This window comes from Aptenodytes patagonicus, chromosome W, assembly GCF_965638725.1.
Source record: "Aptenodytes patagonicus chromosome W, bAptPat1.pri.cur, whole genome shotgun sequence".
Classification (NCBI taxonomy): Eukaryota; Metazoa; Chordata; class Aves; order Sphenisciformes; family Spheniscidae; genus Aptenodytes; species Aptenodytes patagonicus.
The window spans coordinates 190,096-209,227 of NC_134981.1; the positions used below are offsets into that span (position 1 = coordinate 190,096).

The 19,132-nt window shown below is 43.3% G+C and overlaps 1 protein-coding gene across 3 annotated transcripts; it reads right to left on the minus strand.

The window, feature by feature from the left end:
• Positions 1–5,191: 5,191 nt before the first annotated feature.
• Positions 5,192–16,285, minus strand: LOC143172276 (signal peptidase complex catalytic subunit SEC11C). 3 transcript variants are annotated; one of them, XM_076361504.1, is made up of 6 exons: positions 16,092–16,285; positions 14,515–14,624; positions 13,477–13,626; positions 11,188–11,307; positions 9,860–9,917; positions 5,192–5,439 (listed from the first exon to the last, which is right to left on the minus strand). In XM_076361504.1, the coding sequence occupies exons 1-6, from the start codon at positions 16,131–16,133 to the stop codon at positions 5,422–5,424; spliced, it is 498 nt and encodes a 165-aa protein (XP_076217619.1). In that variant the 5' UTR covers positions 16,134–16,285; the 3' UTR covers positions 5,192–5,421. The 3 variants fall into 3 exon arrangements, with proteins under 3 accessions (XP_076217619.1, XP_076217617.1, XP_076217618.1); XM_076361502.1 differs by lacking the exon at positions 5,192–5,439 and adding an exon at positions 8,053–9,435 and having other exon boundaries at positions 16,092–16,284; XM_076361503.1 differs by lacking the exon at positions 5,192–5,439 and adding an exon at positions 9,442–9,560.
• Positions 16,286–19,132: the final 2,847 nt, after the last annotated feature.

Here is a 19,132-nt window from a genome sequence, read left to right on the forward strand (position 1 = left end):
ACATGGCTGGGCTGTGCTGCATGGGAGGGGTCCCACCCTGCAGCCAGGGAGCTGGGGGTACGAAGGTGGGCAGGGGCATGGGCACAGAAGACGCCGTCAAGGCTCCTATGGATTGGACCACATGTAGGCTGGTGAATGCCTGGTCTGTGCTCATGAGGTCATTTGGGTGCTGAGCAGCCAGGTCTGAACAGGCAGGGATGGCAGGGATGGGCCCAAAGACCCATCCTTTCTCCTCAGCCTCATCACCTCTTCCTCAGCCCAGCTGAGGATCCAGCCTGCTCTTTGAATAAATTTGTGTATTATTAGTATTTCTTTATTTACTTGGTCATAAGGATAAAAAAGATAACACGGATTTATTCTAATTCTTATTTTTATTAACCTTTTCAGAAAAATAATAATTTGATAATATACAGAAATAATATACTGGACCCCCCCCCAACAGAAAAGGATCTAGGTACAATAAACACATGGTATCAACTGTGAGTGACTCATTCGAGACAACCTTTCTTTCTTTCTTAAAGAAGAAATCCAATAACATAAATCTGTGTTTGAACATCAAGAAACAGCTCTCTTCATTTTAAAGTACCTTTCTACTTTTCATATATCCCATGGCAAAGTGAACTGTTGTTGCGCTCCATGGCAGGAAAACATTAATGGGTTTTAAATGCTATGACCGCAATGACACTCTTTAATTTGCTTCCTTTACATTTTAGACAACTATGATTGTTCTATCAGCAAGGCAGATTTTATGGAAATAAAAAGAGATAAAAGAAAAATGGTGTGCCTTTCATCATTTTCTTTGTAGTGATCCTGACGTTAGAGACAGCTATAATATATGTACAGAACAAACAATGGTTTAAGCATATCACCGATGTAATAACAGGGCATGATCACTAAGGAATACTTTGTAAATGTTGAAGATGCTGAATTGACTAATCTCCAGCACTTCAAACCTGTAGTCAGGGCAGGCATTCTGCAAATAACCTGAAAATTGACTCTCTGCAGTAACAGTTCCCTGAAGAACTGAAGACATTTTTCAGAAAAGAGCTCCACAACTTTACAGAGGCTGAACAATATGAAATAATAAACATTTATTTAATAAGGCACAGTTTAAGGTATTTGATACTGCTTGTGCTGCATTTTAGGAAGTCCTAGACGTAGACAGTTGGAGCTTAACTAAAGCGATTGCTTTTTGCACATTTAGTGTATGTCAGTGTGCTGCATTAGCCATCACATTTTTTGTTTTTGCGATTTTTGTGGTGGAGAGGTTCAATATTTTGAGAATTCAAATGGGAAGCATTTATGTTTCTGAATTCTCAGGAACTGTTGCTGGCTGGACAGAGCCAGTCCCAGCTGAGCCTTCCTGGAGAAAACAAAATGATTCAAGTGACACTGCTGCGCTCATGGTCCCCGGGAGCACAGAGCGACGGAGATGCAAACGGCAGGCACAGAGCTTGTGCCCTGCTGCAGGCACCTCAGGGCAGGGAGAGGTTGTCTTCACAAGCCATAGACTCACAGAATGGTTTGGGTTGGAAGGGACCTTCAAAGGTCATCTGGTCCAGCCCCCCTGCCATGGGCAGGGACATCTAGGACAACTAGATCAGGTTGTTCAAAGCCCCATCCAACCTGATCTTGAGTATTTCTAGGGATGAAGCATCCACAGCTTCCCTGGGCAACCTGTTCCAGTGTCTCACCACCCTCACAGTGAAGAATTTCTTCCTTTGTCCGATCTAAACCTACCCTCTTTTGGTTTAAAACCGTTGCTCCTTGTCCTGTCACTACAGGCCCTCGTAAAAAGTCTCTCTCCGTCTTTCTTATAAGCCCCCTTTATATATTTAAAGGCCGCAAGAAGGTCTCCCTGGAGCTCTCTCTTCTGCAGGCTGAACAACCCCAAGTCTCTCAGCCCTTCTCCATAGGAGAGGTGTTCCAGCCCTCTGATCATTTTTGTGGCCTCTGGACCCACTCCAACAGGTCCGTGTCTTTCTTGCACTGAGGACCCCAGAGCTGAATGCAGTGCTCCAGGTGGGGGTCTCACCAGAGCAGAGCAGAGGGGGAGAATCACCTCCCTGGACCTGCTGACCACACTGCTGGTGATGCAGCCCAGGACACGGTTGGCTTTCTGGGCTGCAAGTGCACATTGCTGGCTCACGTCTGTATCTTCAGTGCCCTGGTGCACAGAGCATGCCTTGGGCTCACTCAGCCCATCAGACAACATGCCCCAGGCTTGGGCCAGGGGTGTGAACTCTTGTGGGCTTCCAGGAAGGTTGGAGGAGGGTTGACAAAGCTATGTGCGATACTTACACTTTCTCCCTTTCCTTTCCTCCAATTTTGAGCGCTCATTGGAAGTGGGCTCTGTCAGGCTTTTGTGGGAGCGCAGTGTGGCAGGGTGACAGGGGCTGCTCCCCACCCGGGGTAGGAGGATTGCGCACAGCGCCAGGTCTGGCGGCCGCAGCTCCTACTGCAGGGACGGCTCCTGCTGCCATCCTCCCAGGAGCCTGCTGTGAATGACAGCCGGGGCTGCCTGTCCTCAGAGACACAGGCAGGGCTGTGTGTCTGGGTCTTGGCCCACACCCAGCACCATTCTGTGGCTCCAGAGCCTGTAGAAATGCAGTGCTGACCGGGGCAGGTGGCCAGAGTAGCCCCTCTGCCAGGCACTGCTTCAGCTGTGTGCACCCCAAAGCGTGACCTTGACTCTGCTGCTGCTGCTGCTTGGGTAACTCGCTTGCAAGGCAAGAGCAATGTAGAACTATTTGCTTGCATTGATCACTCTTTCAGAAGCAATCAGAATCAATTTGGCAAATTGCCATTGCAGAGAACAGTATCTGTATCTTTTATGTTTCAGCATTTGGAGAAATAAGGTATAACAGACACATCCCAAGTGGCCAGATCAGATGCAGTTATTCTAGTTGCATTTCATTATTATTTTTTCACACTTACATCCCTACTATGAAATATGGACTTCTGGGCCACGCTCAGTGTTAGGACACTCAGGCCTGGACACGCACGTGGATCAGAACAGTCGCTGTCATGAAATAGGTTTATTTCACGGTGGTCAGACCAGTGCCCTGCACTGTGCCACCTTTCACCTAGGAGGGCAATTCCAGACTCTGCATTGGCTTCAAATTTTGCCACGTGTTTATCTGGAAACACGAGGCAATGGCGTGACGAGCTCTGGTAAGCCACAGTTCCTGCCAAATGCCCTCCGTGTTGGGAAGAGCTCAGGGAGCAGGTTAAGCATGGGGTTCATGGTAAGGGGGCAGGGCTCATTTTCCCTAGACAGTCTGAGCCATTTCAGCAGGATTTCCACATAAGCTGGGATAGCGCAGCAACCAGCAGGTGACTCATCTGCCAATTTGTTAGTTTGCAATTAAATCTATGGAAAATAAGCACCGAGGAAATTTAAAACTACAAGTTTTGTTTCCCAAATGTCAACTTTCTTCCACATATAGCTGCTGATGCTGGATTTATAAACACCGTATGTGTTGGAGAAAATAGAGCTGAGGAACCTGTATGACCCAAGTCCAGAGAGCGAACACACAAACAGCACAACAAGTGCAGGTGACAGAAAGGACAGGCATTAGCAAACTGTAAGGACAGAAAGGACAGGCATTAGCAAACTGTAAGGCTATCAGGTGGCCCCAGACTCCTGTCACAAGAAGTGAAGCAGGAAAACAGCACCACATCAAGCAGCTGGCAGAAAGATCACTGTCCCTTGGAAGCAGGGAGGCACCATGGCCAGCCCCGAGCCCCTGAGCCACGGTCAGGTGCCAACACAGTGTCAGCTGCGCTGCAACTGCTGGAGCACTGAACTGGCCAGGAAGGTGAGCCAAAGCTTCAGGCACCCCTGGGGCAGAGTCACGCTGTGCATCCTTCCCAGAGAACAACAAAAACCCCAGGTGGCCTCCTCTCCTTCTCCACCTCCTCTTCACCTGCACCCCAGCACACAGTGGAAATGCAGCCCCTGCGCCCCAGAGGGCTCACAGAGGGCTGGTGCACCAGCACTCCACTCCCCAATGCCCAGGCCTTCTCTTGCAGTCAGATTTTTCACATGCACCTTTCAGTTTAGTTCTAGCAGATGCGGTCATCAGCACTGGAAACCAATGTCCTAATGTGATCGCAAAAGAAACAAAGCTTTGTCCACAGCTGCTTTATTTGTAAAACTCAAATCCAGACAGAGGTTCGTATTTCAAACAGCTTCAAAGCTCAGGTGGTGGTCATGCCCACGTCAGATTTCCATATACCTACATATAGATACAGACTATATATAGCATATGTATATATTGTTTCTGCTGATAGCATATTCACACATAAATGATAGAGAAGCAGAGTTGGTTCTATGTACAAAAACATAAATGATGATAGAAGAGATGGAATATACTTATTTAAGCCAAGCTGTGTAGCAGAGAAACATATTGAAGTTTTGTCATGTGAGTGGCTTATGTTTTGTTTGCTTTTGGCCCCTAAGATGTTCAAAGAAACACTGATAAAATCCATGCATGCAGAGGAAAATGTCCTTTTCATCACTGTTGCTCAATATCTCAATTAAACATAGAGAAAAATGACTTGCTAACACGGCTTAAACTGGAGTTCTCTCTCCAGTTACTCCATGTACTCATTTTACCTCTACCAACGCAGGCAGCAGTTCAACCTGAACATCTGGTAGCCAAGACTTGTATGCCTTCAGTGTCCTGAGACAGAAGGGCTGTGAGGAGCAGAGGGGCACCCAGCAAGCGGCGCTGGGGCTGCCCCGCACACCCCCAGCCTTTGAGACCCTGACATCAAACACCGAAGTGCTGAGACGAGAGAAGTGGAGGAGACCGAACGAAGCCAATCTCCCGCTCAGCCCTTTCCTGCGAGCACAACAGTGTTCATGGTCATGGGGACCAGCCCCCACCCTCACCCCGAGGGTCTGTGCTGGTGCCCAGCCCTCATTCATGGCCCCAGCCCAGGGGTCCCCACAATGCCCGTGGCCCCCTTCTGCACATGCTGCAGCCTGCACAGCCCTAGGTGCACAGGGACAGTTTTTAGCCCAGCTGTGAAAAGGCAGCTAACTGGAAAGAAAAAACAGAACAGCTTCAATCAAAGTCTGAGCTTCTCTTACTCCCAACTGCTCAGTTAAAAACATACTGCCTGTGCTTGCAGCATCTTCATCTTCCTCAAAAAAACCCACAAAATCATCCAGAGGCCTTGCTAGGATGTATGCATTTGCTTTAAAATGCTCTTTTATTTTCTCCAGTGACACAATGCACAGTATTTCACACCAATAGCCATGACAGTCATTCTTTCCAGGGAGTATTGATGTCTAAGCAGCATGTGAGCTGAGGGGAACCAGTCACCACAGCTTCAAGGATCAATGGAGCACTTTGCCTCCAGTTAATAAGTCAGTAGATCTGCCAATTATATCTTTGATATCTCCTGGCTTCAAAGGGAAGCTGCAGCCTAGAAGCAGAGCAGGCAATTGAAGAAAGAAGTTGTATTTGTGAAAAGGGAAAGCACCTTGATGTATCAAATACGTAGGATCTTAACCCACTTCTTTTTATTAGTCAGCCCCATCTATAACCTGCCAAAACACATGCACAAGCACAGTTTGTCCCTTACCTCTGAAGAGTGTATGTAAAATTCTGCTTGGAGCACAAAGAGCAGCAATATACATAAATTTAATTTGGCGCTGGCTTTTGCCCTTGCTGCAAATTATTTTAGAGGTGATAAACAGATGAATGGGATAGAACAGAAGAGCTGGAAGAATATTTCAGCTGGAAGGGACCTACAACAATCATCTAGTCCAACTGCCTGACCGCTTCAGGGCTGACCAAAAGTTAAAGCATGTTGTTAAGGGCATTGTCCAAATGCCTCTTAACACTGCCAGGCACGGGGCATCGACCATCTCTCCAGGAAGCCTGTTCCAGGATTTGACCACCCTCTCAGTAAAGAAATGCTTCCTCATGTCCAGTCTAAACCTCTCCTGATGCAGCTTTGAACCATTCCCACGTGTCCTGTCCCTGGATCCCAGGGAGAAGAGATCAGCACCTCCCACTCCACGTCCCCTCCTCAGGAAGCTGCAGAGAGCAATGGGGTCGCCCCTCAGCCTCCTTTTCTCCAAACGAGACAAACCCATAGTCCTCAGCCGCTCCTCACAGGACATGCCTTCCAGTCCTGTCATCAGCTTTGTTGCCCTCCTCTGGATGCATTCGAGTACCTTAACATTCTTCTTAAATTTTAAACACAAAGTTACATGTTATAGTTGGGGAAAATCTAACAGCTCACTGTTCCCAAAGGGGAAACCTGTTCCTCCTCCTTTGCCTCTATCTTGCTTCTGTTTCCTCCCCCACGCTGCCATGTGCTTTGCTGAGCCTGCTCAACTCACAAACCCGTCAGAGAAGAACTAAATTCTTCCTGGGTTCACAAGTTGCATTGGATACACTGAACATGACAGCTTACACAAAGAGAGATACATGACCACGTTGTCTGCAGCAGGAGGATCATCTGATCTCGGCAATTGGAGCTGATAGGTAAGTTCAGCTGCAATGTGCAAAGTTACCTTCAAACTTGTTCTCAGCAAGACTAGCAGGAAAAGCTGGTAACATTCAGTTACAAAATATATCAAACAGCAAACTGTGTATTTAGGGGACGTTAACTCATGCAAGCATTGTACAGTGCAATTTACTCACAGCAGAAAGACAACACTCTTCTGATACACATTTCACCATCGAGGCTCATTTATCATTGCTTCTCAGCCTAAGAACTAAAAGATTCTGTACTGTTATCTAGCAGAAGGAAAGGGTTTATACCAGAAATTTAGATTCTGGGCAAAACTTTTGGCACTCCTTCCATCCCTGACTACTCCTCTAAGGAAATTAATAAGCAGCACTACCTAACTAGATCATTGGAAGTGGGAATGGTTGGCTTAAAGTAGCTCAGACAATTATGGGAATGAAAGTCAAGAACAGAGACTTTCAGTCACTTTCAGAACAGTCGAGAGCAACCCAATCCAGTCGGTCGTGAGTCATCTCTAAGGATTCACAGGCAGCCAACCAAATAGGCCTGAACAAAGTAGCCACCAGTTAGTGAACTAATGTATTTCTTTATAGAAAAGGTAAGCTTGCTAGTGATCAACTGAAATACTATAAGACTTTTTTTTTAGAAACGATTATGAGATTCCTAAATTTGGGGGGGGGGGGGCGAAGTCTTTTATCCTACATAAGAATAGCTGTACCATGTTTTAGTGGTTTTACCATGTTTTTAGCCTGTTCTAGGGTTCAACCATCTGCACAGTAAAAGTTTGTGGTTTTTCTAATGTTCAGATGGAATTGTCTCTTGCCTTGTCACCGGGCACCACTGAGAAGAATCTAGCTCCATCTTCTTTATACCCTTCCCATGCAGGCAAGAACTTTTCATATTTATATAAGATTTATCATTACGGCATCTGGTCCTACCAGCTGAAAAAAAGCTATTGTTTATCACAAAAGAGAAAGCAGATTACCTATATGGTTGAACAAGTTATTGTACATGGCTGACCAAAGTTGCTTTGGTGGATGCAATTAACAGATCTCAAGGCATCCAGCTAAAACCAGGAAGACAAACTGGGCCCACACTGTCATCCAACATTTCACTAAAAGAACAGATATGGCAACACTGACAACCATATTTTACTCCATTGTGCAAGTCAATTCTGCAGGTTAAGATTTATCAAGGAGACTTAAGACACAGGATATCATACCCCAAAAATACAACCTTTTTTTCTGAGCATGAACCCACATATTTAGATGTTATCCTTGTTTGATTTTACTAATCCATGTTTCCTCAACACAAGAATAAATTCTCATAATAATGTGCCAAATTTGTCATTTGGGTTATGTCCAAAACCCCACTCTCAAAGTTAGAGCTGACTGTGACTGCATTGGGACAGGTGGACAGGAGTAAATTCTGATTTCAGCAATACTGGGGGGAGGGGGCACAAAATCTTACTATACATACACTCTGTCCAAAAATTAAATTATTTTTTCCTAACTGTGATGGCACACTTCTGAGAAGACTGCATTAAGGATACCTAAATTACTCTGACATGCCATTTATTATATTCAATTTTATTTCTACACAATTTGACACAAAACAAGTAATTTTTATAATACAGTTTGTCATGAAAACTACTTAACAGGACACAAAAGAAGTAGCATTACTTGGAAAAATTCAGCAGTTGTCTGCCTTTCAGCACTAGCAGTTACAACAGAAGAGGTGCCATTATTGTACAATAGTATATTTTTATAGAGGTAAGGGATTACAGAAGAAACAAAACTCCACAGGAAAAAAGCATCATGCTGTTCCTTATCAAAGCTACAAAAACAAAGCAAGCGAGGAAAACAAATTCTGCTTTGTGGAAGGTACAACGTTGACATTTGAAATCAAGAAGAGAAAAATCCAGAATTTCATATAAGACAGTTATCAGGTAAGTTTTAAAATGAAAAATCAATTTTATGTTTAACACTATTCAGGTATCATATGATAGAAGAGAAGAATACATTCTCAAAATTGGAATATGAGTTATGTCTTACCCTTATTGGTAATATTACTTAAGTACACTACTGTGCTATTCATTCAGTAATTTACAAGTGTTAATAAAACCCCATAAAATCTTTTTGTTAGGTGTGTTTTATCACTAGGAACATAAAGGCAGAATGGTTAACAGCCTGAATTCTAGAAACACACACAGTCCCTAAAAATCAGGCCTCTAAAAATCAGGTCATTAGGTTTTTTTGTCCCTACACCACAAAGGAGCAAGTTTCAAATTCAGGGAAAAAGCTCCAAGTTTCCATTTCTCAGTTCTCAATCAGAATGAAAGACCCTTTCCTGTCTATTTTTGTCAGCCATATCTAGACAACTTTCTTTAGGCATAAGTCTGACTGAACTCCTACAACTCACTACCTGTTCCAACACATATGCTGTGCCCTTATAAGTACTGATAAAAACAATTTGTATGGTCGTGAAAAGAGAGGGCACTCACAGAGATTAAAAGTAATCAAGCAAAGAAAAATGAACAAACAGGAGGGAGAAAGTGGGTTCAGATGCAGTACCGCTTAAGAAAAATAACACAGCATGTCAAGAAGTGCCATAAGCTGCTTTAGCACATGACAGTCTGTGTCTTCCAAACAAGCAAAAGGCTAATTGAAAGCAGGATCTATTTAAGACAGTAAATATGCCATTACATAATTAACCAACAGCCAAAAGCTTTACTCATTAGTCGTACAGTTTATTTAGACAAGACAAAAGCTTGCACTTTTGTAACTGTATACAGAAATGAAAACATCTGAAATATATTAGGTTTTTTCCCCTTATATTTAACTTTGTACTTTGTTCTTGGAAAAGTGACTTTTTGTTTGTTTGGTTTTAGGATTCACGTTTCAGCAATACATATGCTCCCATTACTGCCAGGAGAGCATACTGCAAAAGAAAATGAAGACTGATTATAATTTCTCTTCATAGAAGCTCTGAAATTACAAATTGTTCAAAGTGTGCCCTCTCCAACATTACACCTTCTAGATGAGTACCCAATTAGAGTTGTGTTCCTATAGAATTACAGAAATATTTTAATGTGACCATATTCATTACAAATAGGCATCACAACTGTATACACTTAACTTATGATATTCCTATAAATTAAATGTTTTCAAATGACTACTAATACTAAGTTCTACTGGGTAACAGACAAGCTAAAATAAGCAAGAAAACATAGCTCATTTTACATTAGGTACTAAACCACAGAAACAAACTTATTAACATGTATTCTTATATGCAAGATTCTTACTATCTTTACTTGCTATTTTATAGTTTTAAATTCAAGTATGCAAAATGTCTGTATACATACCTTAAATTTTGGATAGTCATTCATTATTATAGTTACCATACCAACATAAGGCAAAAATCTGTAATTGACAAAACAGATGAATGTAAAATTAACCCTCAAATATTACATGGAAATGTTTCAATGTTACTCAGTCTTGAATATTTTAGATAATGGATTTCAGAGAAAGAAAAAATTCTGAGAGACAACAAGAGCTTTAAAGACGATATGTACTTAATGAAAGTTTGGGAGCAAGATCTCTCAGATTTCCCTCTCCTCCCATGCTTCATCTTGCTGCATATTATTCATAGCATTAAAAATACACATGGATCCCAGAAATGGCAAGGAAATATCATCGTAATGAGGGGTACCCACAAAAGCCTAACATCCTACAACACAAGGGAATCTGCTTTTCAGGGTCTCCTGTTGTTCTGCAGCTATAAAAGCCATATAATCTAACACAGAAAGGGTTTCAAACTAATACGGAAAGTATTTAAAATTAGCATTTAACCTAGTCTACCAGCATTAAAGGTTTAAAGGGGCACTTGTTCTGTTTCTTTTTATTTAACTTGAAGGCAGGGACAGAATCTAAAAAAAATCAAACAAATAAATATTCTTGCAGAAAAGTATTTTGTACTGCTTTGCAAGTTAACCCTATATTTATGACAACTTATAGAACTCTTAAATTAGGCAAGAAAATACACAAGTATATGATGTGATACAAGAAGTCCTACTTTCCACTGGGTTTGGCCTATGACGTTAATCTTAGCCTACTGGACACAGCAGAACTCGCATCAAGCTTCTCATGGCATCACTAAGACAACTCTCACAGCCCAAACAATACTTTGCCACAGGCTCTAAGCAAAAGCATTCCAAATAAGAACAGTGTAAAATAACCATTTACACTTGTCACTAACGCATATCTGAATGCAAAATATTTTTTTTTTCTTTAGACAAAAATTTAATCAAGTTATTTGAGAAAAATCTTAAGAGATTTCATCTCAACTGGGGACAGAGTCAAAAGCTCAAACCTTGCATAAAATTCCTGTGGAATGTGGAAATAATTTCCTAGTAATTTCTAGTGATTACAAGGATAAGTTGGTTAATTTTGTATCTACTGGTGAATTATTTGTTAAATGTGCCATTTTTTCAAAAAATTAATTTCCACTCTCCACATCAGTGAGAGAACTACAGAAAGCAACTTTTCCAGGTAGTTTTTTTTAATTACTATTTTATTTAAGAAATTAAAAAAAATACCATACCAGCTCTAGTTTACACCAACAGCAGAACTGATTTAAACTCTAAATTTTCTGGTTTAGTTACAAAGAACATAGACATTTTGCATTACTTACCCTCTTGCTCTTCCAACAACATCTTTCTTCTCTAACCAGTTCTGACCTTCTTTGTACAAGCCTCTATCATCAACTTCATTATTATCACCTTTAGTCAGAAATTTGATGTTCCCATTTTCTCTAGAAGGCAACAAGGTGATAAACTAAATACCACTTAATTTAAAAACCTCAATTAACATCTACAAAGCACAATGAAGATGACAAGTGCTACAAGATTAGATAACAATGTTTACTTCCAGTCCTGCTTGTCCTGCTTATTTAACAAACACCATTAAATCATTAACATTACAGACTTTACTGACAGAGTCAACAGATTTTAACAAGAAATGTTTTTTAAAACACTCCTAGATTGTCAATTGATGTAAGCAATTACACAATGAACATGAAAGGGATATTGTCCAGCCACAGCAGGCACTAAACTTCCTCAGCAAAAGCAGAATGTGCCTACATGGGGAAAAAAAAAAAACAACCCAACCCTTGGCATTTTCAACAGAACAGAATTTTAACTCTGAAATACTGAATAATACCCTACTAAGAGGGTTTTTTGGGGGTTTTTTTGTTCGTTTGTTTTTACAAACTGTGGAATAATATCCTGTGAAGTCACCACACATTAGAGAATGAATTTAATTGAATTTGAATCACAAATTTCAGATGAGAGAGACCCTAAAAATCTTTCCCTTAGGAAAGAAGGTGGTATAGTAATACAATGCTTTAGACAATTTTCTTCTAAGTTCTATACACTTGTTTAACTCTTAGTAATCATATTTATGTCAAAAATAAAGCTTTGTCCTCTTTTGATAGAAAAAAATATTGAAGAGCCTCTAAAGTAGCTGCAAATCTGCATCAAATTCAGTATTTTGTCACTAACACTGCATCACAGTTTTAGGTCACTCATTAATTGTTAAACAATATAGTGAGTTCCAGGCAAAACCTCACTTACATTTGATATTTATTAATGTGGCAAATAAAAAAAATACACTTAACCAGTCTTTAAATAACATCATGCAGACAAAACATTATGTGGGGTTTTTAGGGGATTGTATGGAGAAATCCAAGCGATAGAAACGCTTCAGTAGGTGGCATTTCCCCCCCACGGATGAATGCCTGCAGAGCTCAGAGAGCCAGGCTGCTCCCTCGGAGCCAGAGCTGACGTCTTGACCTCTCCTGGCCATTAAAGAGGCTCATTCCTTTTTGTAGGAATAGAGGTTTAAAACCCTGAACATGCCCAAATCATAACCTTTCCCTACTGTTTCAAATGAACAAAGTATCTTACACTACATTTTGAACATGATCTAATTTAACCACCAGCTGTTAAAAAACCTGCCAAGTTTCACTCTCTTTCAAGCGTTAGGCATATGTGCAGATGCAATACTTTGGTTCAACACTCCCATTTAAATAAAGTTAAGTTTACAATCTTCAGAATTATTTTGCTCACTAATTGCAAGTAATGATATCAAGAAACAAGGAGTTTTTACGAAGACAAATTAGGTATTAAAAAAAAAAGAGGTAATTCTTGTATATACATATTTGTTTCAAAAATGCATTGAAGAACATATATTACTCAAATGATAAACACTTTCAGTTCATGGCCAGGACCTCATGAGGAGCAAATATGTCAATGCTTGCCACCTCCAGGTTAGCTTTTCACTGTGCAGAATCAGAAACAGCATTGCCTCTCTTTGTTTGAGAAGGAACTGTTTATCATACCAGGGATATGCAATAAAGGTAAAAACAAGTAATCTACCTGTTGCTTTTCAGCATGAATTGTTGTTGGCATTGTGACTAACAGACACAAAAAGAGTAAGAATCTCTCATTCTGAGTCAAATCTCTTTTCTGGAAAACTTCAGTTAGCAAAGATCACATACTTGTCAGACTTCATCTATAACTCTAATTCTGAATCTTTACCTTCTTTCAGAGATTTGCTTTTAGAAATAGCCATTTCTCATAACCAAAATCCCCATTCTATGACAGTCAGTACAGAAGTGGACTCTGCTCCCATACATATTGCTACTGCTGGCAAAAATAACATGTATAGCTTGTGTTACTGGACTCCTCTTTGGCACAGGTTTACCTATTTCGAACCTGAGCAACTTTGCTGAGGGACACGAGCCAGGGTCTCAAGAAGTACGCCACAGAACTGGGGACAAAAGCAGATCACATCCTAGAGATGAGTTTTATCTTACAGCATATCCTCTTGCCTTTTTCGTAAAATACTACCAAATTAAAATGTGACAGTCACGATGAATGAAACTACATTTAGAAACAAGGAAAATGCCAAGCTGCATTACTTTTCATGTATTTTGATTACTCTGTGAACTATTGGAATGTCTCTGCCTTCAACTTTAAAAACAACTATTTCACCAGCTCTGATTGGGTCATCATGGAAATTTGTTAAGAACAACAGGTCTCCTCTGTGAAAAGCTGGTTCCATGCTGCCACTACAAAAAAAAAAGAAAGAGAGAGTTTGTTAGCATTGTGGTAACTGAAAGAACCATGAAAACAAAGAATATTTAATTCTTACAGATAAACTCACGATTTTAACTGAAATCTGTAGCTTCACCCATTCAGTAACACTACACGGACATTTAACACAACGCAAACCTCAGTAAGTCCCAAGCTGAGCCAGGCTATAGAAGACTTTCTTACTGCCTCAATGAAAGAAAGAAAGAAGCTGTATAGAAAAGTAGCAGTATTGTAGCTATGAGGAAGGAACACAACAAGCCATTCTGGTTAAGAAAACCAATCCATTACTGAAAAGCCAAAAAATGTTTCACAGTACAATAGGAAGTACTTCTATACACAGAGTTTAATTAACATGAGCAACAGTTATGCTTACATCAGTGATTACTATTAATGACCAGAAAATCCATGCCTTTTTTCAAAGCCAGCCATAGTATCTTTTGGTAACAACCTTTAAGGTAGGATTCCAGATTCCATAACTAATAACATGAACAGACGATTTTCATTAAAGTACTGCTATTTACTGCATACATTCCTTGCTGACACACGTTCAATTTCTGTAAGGCTGAATCTTCCATGAACATGGGTTTATCTTCATGTATTTGATCAGCACTCAGGGGCCTGCAGGACTGGCTCTTTATATACCACATATTTACTGTTTCAACAAACTTCAATGAAAACTAGACTGCAATTACGAAAGCAGCCTTTGCTAAGTGTCCAAAACAGAGTTAGAAGAAAATAAGTGTTTGAGTACTTCTTTAAGTAGGTGAGATTTCAAACTCCAAATCTATCCAAAGGGGAAGGGGAGGAGACAAAGGACAAAACAGTATTTGGACTTTAATAAAAAAGCCTTTACATTGACTTACCTGAGCACCACAACAATAGGGCTTTCACTTCCAGTAATGACGATCAGCCCTTTCCATATCATAAGGGCAGAAGACACTATCATAGCAAAATTTAAGACTTGGTAATACAGCTATATGAAACAAGAAAATCATTTTTAAAAGTTACTGTGTTGTATTTAGAAGCACAACATAGAATTTCAACCCATATGCAACACTGAATCACAATCCAGGCACATGGACTTCTATGCTAAAATCGTATTCCAACAGAAGCCTCATGGAACAGATTGCTGTATAGGCAATCCAACCATACTGCAGCATAAAGTTTTAATCCATTGCATGCCTCAATCTTGGCTTACTACTCCTGTGCAATACTCCCATTTGTTAGTGCTAAAAGCTAGTGAACTCCCTAGCAAAGACTTCTAAAATATAGGAAGCTATATGACAAGTGATCCAATGATCACGCGCCCCTGACTCCTACCTGAGCTCATAAGTATTCAAAACACAAATGACAAATACTGTAAGATCAGTAATAGCGGACTTTGTACTTTGAACAGTTATTTTTGTTTAAAAGGAGGAGCTGTGGGAGTAGAAGAGACATGACAAAGGATCATCTCCTGCTATTGTCAGGCAGAATTTTCCGCCCCAAAATTCTACTGCTTTGCCAGCCATTACAGCAGTGGATACATTTTCTTCACACTGCCTCTTTTTTTTTCTTGGCAAGGTACAAAGATACTCTGGTGGAAAACAACCCTGCTCATCTCCATTTACCATGTGGCTCACTGGTAAAATATGGAACCAGAAATTTCCAGACCATCATTCTAGTTTGAAAATATGTATGCTGGGATTTTCAGGTATATGACCCACTTAACTCCACATTGGTCAAGCTTCAAAATCTGCTCTGAAGTTGGTGGGGTTTTTTAATTATTGATAGATATTAAAAAAAAAACCCCAAACCAAAAACCAAACAACTTAGAAATCAGAAGGTTTGTCACCAGTGTTATATTCTCCCTTCCAACCAGTTATTTGCATAATCACATAACATAGATAAAAGATACCTATTTTGAACTACAAGAACTCAAATATACTAATTTGCTTCTACATGCTGCACCTCCAGAATGAGGCTGATAACTGACAGGGATATAAAAATACAGTTTCTCAGCTTTGAACCCAAGGCCTGAAAGCCCCCCCAGGCAGCCGCAGTCTCCCACCCCGCCAGGGCGGCTGCCCGCGCTGTTCCAGTGACTGCCGTCGAACGCCGGGCTCCTGCTCCAGGGCGCAGGGAAGGACAAAACGAGAGCGCGGTTGTGCACAAATCCTCCTCAAGGGCCACGGCCCGGCCGGTGGCGGAACGGGCCTCCCACCGACAGCACGAGCGGGAAGCCCAGCTCTCTCTCAGGAGCTGGGCCGGCTCCGCGGGCCGCGAGCCCCAGCGCACCGCCGGCGGCGGGCGGCACGGCTCCGGGCCCCCGGCCCGCCCCAATCCCGGGCGACTCCGAAGCCCCGGCACCTCCGAGCGGCCTCCGCATCCCGACCCAGCCCTCGGCGCGCGCGCTTCGGGGCCCCCCGCCTGGCCGGCACCGGCACGCCCCGGCCGCTACCTGCCGCTTGTTCATGCGCCGCAGGTCCCCGAAGAGATCCATGGCGGGGCCCCAGGGAAGGGCCGCACCCAGCCGGCGGCGGGAAGCTACCGGCGGCCTCTCGGGCAGCTCCTCAGAAGGAGGCGCGGTGGAAGACGCTCGCACCCCGAACCCCAGCGCTGACCGCTAGCCACAAGCACCGCGGGCCCGGCGGAACGGCGGCGCGGCAGCCCCTCTGCTCCCCGGGAGTTGTAGTCTCCCTCCTCCCTCCGCCCCGCTCATACTCGGTGGGCCTCAGCGGCCCTGAACTACAATTCCCAGCATGCACCGCAGCAAAGGGCCCTGAAGGCGAGGCCCCTCGCCTCCTGCCCCTGGAGGTGCCCTGCTGTCCGAGGGTGCTCTCTGTGGGCGCTGAGACCCCACGGTACGGCGGCACGAGCCAGACTCGTCCGTGGAGCAACGAAGCGGCGGCGCCGGCCTCCTGAGCCATATCTTTTGGGTCAGGCGGCTGCCGGCGAGCTCTCTCTGGGGCCGTCGCTGCGTGTGCGCAGCTCATTGGCGGGCCGAGACAGGGAGGGAGGGTGGAAGCGCACCCAGGTGGGGCGGGGTCAAGCGAGGGAGGGCCGGCGCGGGGGCGGGGCCAACGGGGCGGGGCGGGGGGCGCCGTGCTGTGGGGCGATGGGGCGCGGCGGGGCGGGGTGCTGTGGCGGGCTGTGGCGAGGGCGGTGGCTGAGAGAACAGACTTTGCCGTTGTTCGATGGTAAGCCCTCAACCTTGCTGTCGCAGCGGGCACAGGTATCGGGAATGGGATCTACCTCAGAAAGCACTCGGAGCCAGGGGAGAGCAGTCTGCCTCGCTCACTGTGGGAGGGATCAAGACCATCTAATTTCAGCAGCTAACATTCACCTCAGTGTTTGTTCAGGGGCCGCTGCACAGGCCTTGAAAAGGGAAAACCACAAAGTCCTAGAAAAAAAAAATACTTCTATGTGGCAGCAGCTCAGTCCTTTTCGCAGCCCTGGCTACTGACAGGAATGAGTTTGTGCTAGTCAGAAAAATTGCTAGCAGCAGCTCAGGTCCTCCAGGATAGGGCAGGGACAGTTTATACATACAGCTATCAATTACAGTCTTCCCTTTGTCCTTCATCACACAGGAAATGATGTTTATAAAAAATGGGACCTCACAGAAACGGGTGAGGGAGCTGGATTTGGTCTGGGGGTGATTTTTGTGGATGTTTCTCTCAGCAGGAATGCCAGATGAAGGAGTTTTTCCCATTGTTAGGCCACTTGTCCCTATAGCACTGCTGTGGCTTTGCTCTTAAAACTGTATGACTATGCAGTGAACTGGATTGTCAACTAATCCATGTAAAAATACTTCCAGATAAAAAAGATGGGGATCATGAAGAGGGGACTATTTCAAACTGCATTTTGTCCCAAATTCAGTTCATTGCATGGTTCCACAGACAGACCAACATCTCTTGGAAGTTAACTTTCCATGCAGAAGGACTGACCAGATGATCTCTGGGAGTCTCTTCCAGTTCTGCATTTGAATGATTGCATAAATCTGAAGCAACAACCAGCCAAATAGGTACATTGCCCAGAGCTTGTTGATTTCCTGGGAATGAAATGAACCAACCTATGTGAGGTCTTCACCAAGTTCAGGATTAGCTCCTGAAGATGGGGAATGGCAACAGGACAACAAAGAACACAGGGAAATACTACTAAGATAAATGGAAGCAAATCGTTTGTCTGAAGGAGCATTGGAAAGGTATTGCCACAGTTTGCCAGAAGTTGCTCAAGACTTTGTTAGCAAACAGTTGGAAAAGAGTGACTAACAGTGGCAGAACTGGCATTAGAGCACAGAGGAACATGTAATGGTATGATGAATGGACAGAAATGGCAAATGGACACCGGAAAGAAAGCTCCAAGGACACTAGCTAGGCATTATCTTGACAAGATCCTGGATCTTCTCACCTGATTATTCTTTCAGTGACACCAGTATTCCTTTACCTACCACACAGGAGTTCCTCTAAGTTTACATTATTTCAGGTTAGTTTTCTCTGATATCCTTTAAATACTCAAAAATCATATTGAAGTTGATTTTCTGTGTTAACCATATCCCCAGGGCACTCATTAAGGATTGTGTGAGTGTTGTGGTTTAACCTCAGTCAACAACTGAGCACCACACAGCCACTCGCTCACTCTTCCCCCCACACCCCCGGTGGGATGGGGGAGAGAATTGGAAGAGTAGAAGTGAGAAAACTCGTGGGTTGAGATAAAAACAGTTTAATAATTGAAATAAAATATTATAATAATAATAATAATAGTAATAATAATACACAAAGCAAGTGATGCACAATGCAATTGCTCACCACCCGCCGACCGATGCCTAGCCAGTCCCCAAGCAGCGGCCCCCCCGGCCAGCTTTCCCCAGTTTATGTACTGAGCATGACGTCCCATGGTATGGAATGTCCCTTTGGTCAGTTGGGGTCAGCTGTCCTGGCTGTGCCCCTTCCCAGCTTCTTGTGCACCTCCAGCCTGCTGAGTTGGTAGAGCATGGGAAACTGAAAAGTCCTTGGCCAGTGTAAGCGCTACTTAGCAACAACTAAAACATCGGTGTGTCATCAGCATTATTCTCATACTAAATCCAAAGCACAGCACTGTACCAGCTACTAGGAAGGAAATTATAGAATCATAGAATCATAGAATCATTGAGGTTGGAAAAGACCTCTAAGATCATCGAGTCCAACCATCGACCCAACACCACCATGTCCACTAAACCATGTCCCTAAGCGCCTCATCTACTCGTCTTTTAAATACCTCCAGGGATGGGGACTCCACCACTTCCCTGGGCAGCCTGGTCCAATGTTTAACCACTCTTTCAGTAAAGAAATTTTTCCTCACGTCCAATCTAAACCTCCCCTGGCGCAACTTGAGGCCATTTCCTCTCGTCCTATCACTAGTTACTTGGGAGAAGAGACCGACCCCCACCTCGCTACAACCTCCTTTCAGGGGGTTGTAGAGAGCGATGAGGTCTCCCCTCAGCCTCCTTTTCTCCAGGCTGAA